The 6,555-nt window shown below is 32.7% G+C and overlaps 1 protein-coding gene across 26 annotated transcripts in view; it reads left to right on the forward strand.

Moving 5' to 3' along the window:
* LOC116348276 (basement membrane-specific heparan sulfate proteoglycan core protein) overlaps positions 1-4,044 on the forward strand; it is a 109,489-nt gene extending 105,445 nt beyond the window's left edge. For all 26 annotated transcript variants that reach the window (XM_031779208.1, XM_031779220.1, XM_031779205.1 and 23 more), the window contains 6 exons: positions 70-1,153; positions 1,223-1,473; positions 1,549-1,638; positions 1,704-2,301; positions 2,376-2,523; positions 3,619-4,044. In XM_031779208.1, the coding sequence (XP_031635068.1) occupies positions 70-1,153; positions 1,223-1,473; positions 1,549-1,638; positions 1,704-2,301; positions 2,376-2,523; positions 3,619-3,661 (2,214 nt within the window). In that variant the 3' untranslated portion in view covers positions 3,662-4,044. The remainder of the gene's footprint in view (positions 1-69; positions 1,154-1,222; positions 1,474-1,548; positions 1,639-1,703; positions 2,302-2,375; positions 2,524-3,618) is intronic.
* Positions 4,045-6,555: the final 2,511 nt, after the last annotated feature.

Raw genomic sequence — 6,555 nt, forward strand, 5'->3', positions numbered from 1 at the left:
TAAATTCCATTTAAAATTTATGAAAAGCAAAATTACTATATACAATAAACTATTTATTCCTATTTACAGAGTGATCTGCGTCTGGATAATGTCCAAGCTAAAGATGCTGGCACATATATTTGTACTGCATCAAGTGGACCACAAAGCAGTGAAATTCCAATAACATTAGTGGTTACTGGTGCCATTCCGTATTTCCCACAAGCGCCAAAAAGTTACTTAGTTTTTCCAAAACTCGAAAATTCGTACATGAGATTCAACTTTGAAGTCACATTTAATCCAGAAAAAGAAAATGGTTTGATTCTGTATAATGCACAAAGACACGGTGAAGGACATTATATTTCATTGTCATTGAATCATGGATACCCTGAATTCCGGTTCGATTTCGGTTCTGGACCAGTTATTGTTCGTGCCGATAAACCGATTGTATTGAAACAATGGCATACAGTTAAAGTGAACAAAGTGCGTAAAGAAGGTTACTTATTGGTTGACGATCAACATCCAGTTGCATTCCCACAAACATCACGTTCTGGCGTCGAATTATTGGAGAATCTTTACTTGGGCGGTGTACCAAACTTTAATGATATTGCATCGTCTGCTGTTGCCAGTCATGAAGGTTACGTTGGTTGCATTAGCCGTTTGATTCTCAAAGATCATGAAATTGAATTAAACAAAGAAGCGATTTTATCCGAAGGAACAACATCATGTGAAACATGTGCTAATGATGTTTGCAAAAATGATGGAGTTTGCTTGGAAACTCAAACAGATGAGGGATTCACTTGTGTTTGTAAGTCTGGATATACAGGTAAAACCTGTGCAGTTGAAGGATTATCTTGTTCACCGGGCATTTGTGGAACTGGACGTTGTGAAAATACTGATATCGGAATTGAATGCTTTTGCCCATTAAATAAAACGGGTGATCGATGCCAATATACTGAACATTTGGACGAAAACAATTTGTCATTCAAAGATGGCAGTTTCGTTTCATTTAAAACGCCAAAATCCACCAAATTAAACATTCGATTCAATGTGAGACCAGAAACCAATCAAGACAGTGTACTTTTGTATGTGGCCGAATCAGAACATGCTAACGGAGACTTTGCGGCTCTTGTTATTAAAGATAAACACTATGAATTCCGATTTAATACCGGTGGACGTAAGTTTGGATGTGATATATTTTCTAAAAAAATAATAATAAAAAAAACGAAATTTTTCACCTATTTAGGCGTTCTCCCAGTTATCATTCGTTCGGAAGAAGAAGTCGATGTGGACAAGTGGACATCTATTTCACTTGGACGCCGACATGGTGAAGGCTTCCTTAAGGTTGGTGATTCACCACAAGTTACCGGAAAAGCAATTGGTCCAGCACATACTATGTATTTGAAGACGAATTTGTACATTGGCGGCTATGACAAACGCATTTTATTAAACAAAGGAGTTGAAGTTAACAGAGGTTTTGATGGTTGCATTTCAGGCGTAAGTAAATTTATTGTTATTAACTTAAAAATTGAAACAAATTTAAAAAAAAATAATTCCTCTAAACATTTTCAGTTGGAAGTTTCATCTCAAAAGATTGATATGATCAAGAGTCTATTAGATGGTGCTAATATCCATAATTGTGGAGATACCAATGAAATAGCTGTAAGTTTATTGCCTTGTTTTCATTTACTTGTGTGAATAACTGACAGTTTCAAAATATTTAATAGCCCGAAGAACCGTTGGTTCCAGCAGTTTGCAAACCTGGATATTCTGGCTACAATTGTGAAATAGTTGTTGATGCGTGTTTAGCACATGATCCATGTGAAAACAATGGAATTTGCGAAAGCAAGGACAACACATATGTCTGCAATTGTCCAATTCATTTTACTGGAGAAGTATGCCAACACAGCGCACCTATCGAATTTTCTAGTCAATATAAAGGAAACGGTTATATCGAATTGAATAGTTCAGCTTTAGTGAAGGGATCCACCGAAAAAGATATTTTATTGGCTGTATTATTCTCGACCACTGAATCAAACGGCTTATTGGTTTGGTATGGACAAAACAAGGGCGTTGCATACGATGGACAAGATTTCATCGCATTGGCTGTCGTTGATGGTTTCTTAGAATTCGCACTGCGCTTGGATGGTGAAGAAACCAGTGTCAAGAATGATAATACCCGTGTAGATGATGGATCACGTCACATTGCAGTTTTACAACGTAATGGAAATCGCGCTACTCTTGAACTTGATAACTTCTCAGTTCATGGTGAAACGGTTAAAACAAGCCGAAACTACACGTATTTACCTGGGAATATCTTCATTGGTAAGAAGAAAACCTCGAACAAATTCAATTACAATTACACTACATGGGTTTGTTTTGATGATACATTTTAATAGGCGGTGCACCCGAGATAAATAAATTCACCGGCGAACGTTACAGACAAGGATTTAACGGTTGCATAAATATCGTCGAAGGTACCGATACGCAAGCCGTTAACATTTATCAAAACGCTGTCAGTGGTTACAATGTTACTCCTTGCGCTGAGTAAGTTTATTTTTCATTTGAATGCTCTCATAACTTAAAAACTAACACAAAATTATGTACATTTCTCAATGCTGCTCACGGATTTAATTTGTTTAATTTTTAATGTGTCAACAAAATAGTAGTTTTTGGTTTCCATCATCTTTAATCTATCCGGATATAGAACATGGTTTTGGTAGTTCATTCGATTCAAACGACTTTGATGAATTGGAGGAACCACCACCTGTTCATATTCTATATCCACGACCATCGTCTCATTCACTATTGCCATCAAATGATTTTAGTATTAAAAATTTAGTTGGTTTTCAAACCATTTTCCTAGTTTTTAATATTTTTTGTGTGGGTCGGTGAAATAGGATCGATTTAGAAAAATAAAATTCTATTAATTGAATTTTATCGTGAACGGTTTGTGTCTCGGCAAACATATCAAGTTCCGAAAAACATTTATTTAATGTCTGTTTTTTAATAGCATATTCGATGATTTTCGGGATTTGAAATTGTTCGATATATATAGTTCATTGTAGTTAGTAAACATTAATAAAATGTTTCGACCAGTATAAAATGTGAGATGGCATCTTTACACCATTTTTGGTGTTTTGATATAAAAACAATTTAATATGTATAGAGAGGCGGATGTATGCGAAACTAATTTTTAAAAAAATGTAACATAAAATCAAAAGATGAAGCAATGCAACTGTATCTGTATGCAATGTCTCTCGTTGAATCAAAAGACACTCATAGATAGGCTTTTTAAGGTAATGAAAATGTGGAGAAAGGACTTGGATCAAATTCACGAGAAATAATAATATTTATCAAATGCCGGCCAAAAATAATTATTGTACAATTTGTAATATAAAATAAATTTGTTGCTCTTCTCTTTTCCGTACACATCGGGAATGTATTGAATATGTTCAATTGGGCTACGAATGAGCCGTGAACTTCAAAATATTGCAAAAGCTGATATAGATGTTGCAAAATGTTGTCTACTGACATTTGTAGAAAACATGAATAAGTTTAGTTCTCGACTAACACATCTCTAAAGTTAAATATTTTTTGTTCTTATAATTTATTAATTTTATTTGTATTTTTTTCTTATAGTCAAGAAGATGAACACCATGAATCGCAGCTATTACATCGTTAAGTCTCTCAGAACATGCGCATTATTCAATTAACAAAAATTAATGTAATGAAATGCATGCATTTTTTTGTTCCTTTTTATTTGTAAGTTCACAAACATGAAAATAGAACTGTAACAATGGGATATTTGTTTCTTTTTTCGTTGAAGAATTGTTATCGCGAATAATTTGATAAAAACATTCAAACTAAACATTTTCACAATCTTCAACTCATAGTCGAATAAAGTTTAGAAGTTAAATTGTCAAAGTGCCAAAAATATCTCAATTGTTAATCAAATGGAACATTCATGCAATAAATCAAAAGAATAAAATTTCAAACCAATTTATGAATCGTAAAATGTTAGAACTATCTATTCAATTTCAAAAAATAATTGTTAATGAAAATGTATTTTTAGTTCTTTATACTGCCTTTAATTATTATAATTTAGTAAATTGATCAAAATACAACAAAAATGATGTTCAATTACTACATTTTACTATTGATTTATTTTTATTATTTTGATTAATGGAGTCAAAAAAACATAAAAACAAAATAAATGGTATTTTGTTGATTTTTGTATTAAGAATTGTTCAGCCACAGCTAATTTGTTAAAATGAGATAAATAAAAACTATAATAAAACATCAATGTAATTTCCAAAAGTGAAATAAAACAGCTCAAGCTTACCATTGAAATTGTGTATCTCCTTTCAAATTTGAACTAAATAAATAATGGAAGGAAAATCTAGAGGTAAGCTTTTTATGTAAACGAATCCACCTGTTTCTTGGGTGGTCATAAAAAAAAAAAATTGGGCAATATAACTATGCGAAGTTTGTTTAAAACAAATCTTGTTTGTTCGAAGTTTGTTTAAAACAAATCTTTTAAGGTTTGAAGAACAACACCTTCATCGATGATATTTATAACATATTGAATAGGTCTATTGACACGTGCTAAATTAGATGAGATGGCTACGAACGCGTTTGTATAAAAAATAAAATGTCTTACATCCGTAAGATGAACTTTTCCGCACTGTGATTGACAACATGCATTTGTTACATATCTTTCACTTAAATTTGAATTCACGAGAAAACTGAATCTGACATTAGTTTTGCGATACAAATAATTTTTGATAGACTTTTCAATGCTTGTATGAAATCGTAACCATGTGAAAATTTGCAGAGGTAATTTTTTTCACAAAAAGCTAACATTCTTAAAGTTTGAAAAAATTTCAATACAAGTTTGGGGTACCTTCCATACAAAATTTCGTTTTTGAGCGAAAAATCCAAAATTTTGTTCAGGAGGTACCCCTAATATGCGTTGAAATGTCTTCAAACTCTCGGAATGTTATTTTTGTGTGATAAAAATAACCGGTGCAAAGTTTCAGCTCATTACGATATCACACAGGCATGGCTTTCATACCAAATTCCAATTTTTTCGAAATTTTTGTATGAAAATTGTGTCGAAATATATTTGTATCGCAAAACTAACGTCATATTCGGTTTTCTTGTACCCAAAAACCCCCCAATACATATTTTTGAATGTTTATGAATACATTAAATATCACTTTTGGAAGAAAAATTGAATTTCCCCCATGGATGGCAACACCAGACAAGACACTTCACTCTATCGACCAAATTCGCTCAAAATCTAATGGTTTCTATTCCTCGGCACCCCCAATCATCGTGTGAAGTCAGATTTTGAATTACTTTTCTTGTTTGAAAGTTATCGTGTTAACAAATGTTTGCGTACAGGGTACAGGGTACAGGGTACAGGATACAGGGTACAGGGTACGCACATACATTCGGACATCGAAAAAAACGCTAGATTCGTGTTCCCTGGCCCCAAAAACACCCAGAAAACACATTTTTTATGGGTGTTAATTTTTCGACCGATTCCAATACTTTACCTTACACACTAGTGTGTGCGGAAAAGTAAAATTCGTTCGTATTAATATTTTTCGATTCGTGTTCGTTCGTATTCGCTATAACCGCCTTAGCGTTCGTTCGCATTCGTTCGTAAAAAAATTATTCTATTCGTGTTCGGTCGTATTCGCTAGGTATAGTTTTGCACGTAATAAAAAATTATTATGATAAGTTAATAATAATAAGCATTCCCACCAATATCGTTATTAGGATCGGATCCTAATAACGTTATTATGATTTTATTAACTTATCATGATAAAATCATAATAATTTTATTAGGATTACATCCTAATACTTATTATGTTTTATCATAATATTTATTAGGATTCATCTCAATAAATACCGTAGACACTTCAATTGTCTGAAGTAGCGCCATCTGTTGAAATATGTTTTTGGCTGAATAACAATATGCTATCAAGTGAACACGGTATTTATTAAGATCAATCCTGATAAATATTATGATAAAACATAATAATTATTAGGATGTAATCCTAATAAAATTATTATGATTTTATCATGATAAGTTAATAAAATCATAATAACGTTATTAGGATCCGATCCTAATAACGATATGAAACATAATAATTATCATCATAATAAAAATTTATTACGATATCGCAAAACGCAAAACTATATCGCTAGGAAGGTCAACGTGTTCGTTCGTTCAATTCGCATTCGTTCGTAGAAATTTTTTCCGATTCGTATTCGTTCGTGTTCGTTATAGAAGACGACGTGTTCATTCGCATTCGTTCGTAAACATTTTTTTCGTGTTCGTTCATATTCGTCACGAACGAATACGAACGAACACGAACGAACATTAATATGAATGCTGATGCACTGCTGATGCTCTCCGATTGGACCAATTTAAAGGTGAAAATTGATCCGCTTCTTAAATAGCTATTTCAACAATTTCTAATATAAGTATGTCTATATAAAAATCCTTAGACTGAAGCTATAGTGGTTTTGTTGAATGGCCGTGTGAGCATTGCCTATCTTATC

This window comes from Contarinia nasturtii, unplaced genomic scaffold (genome assembly GCF_009176525.2).
Source record: "Contarinia nasturtii isolate CC-2019 unplaced genomic scaffold, AAFC_CNas_1.1 Cnas_scaffold_2367, whole genome shotgun sequence".
In the NCBI taxonomy this organism is placed as follows: Eukaryota; Metazoa; Arthropoda; class Insecta; order Diptera; family Cecidomyiidae; genus Contarinia; species Contarinia nasturtii.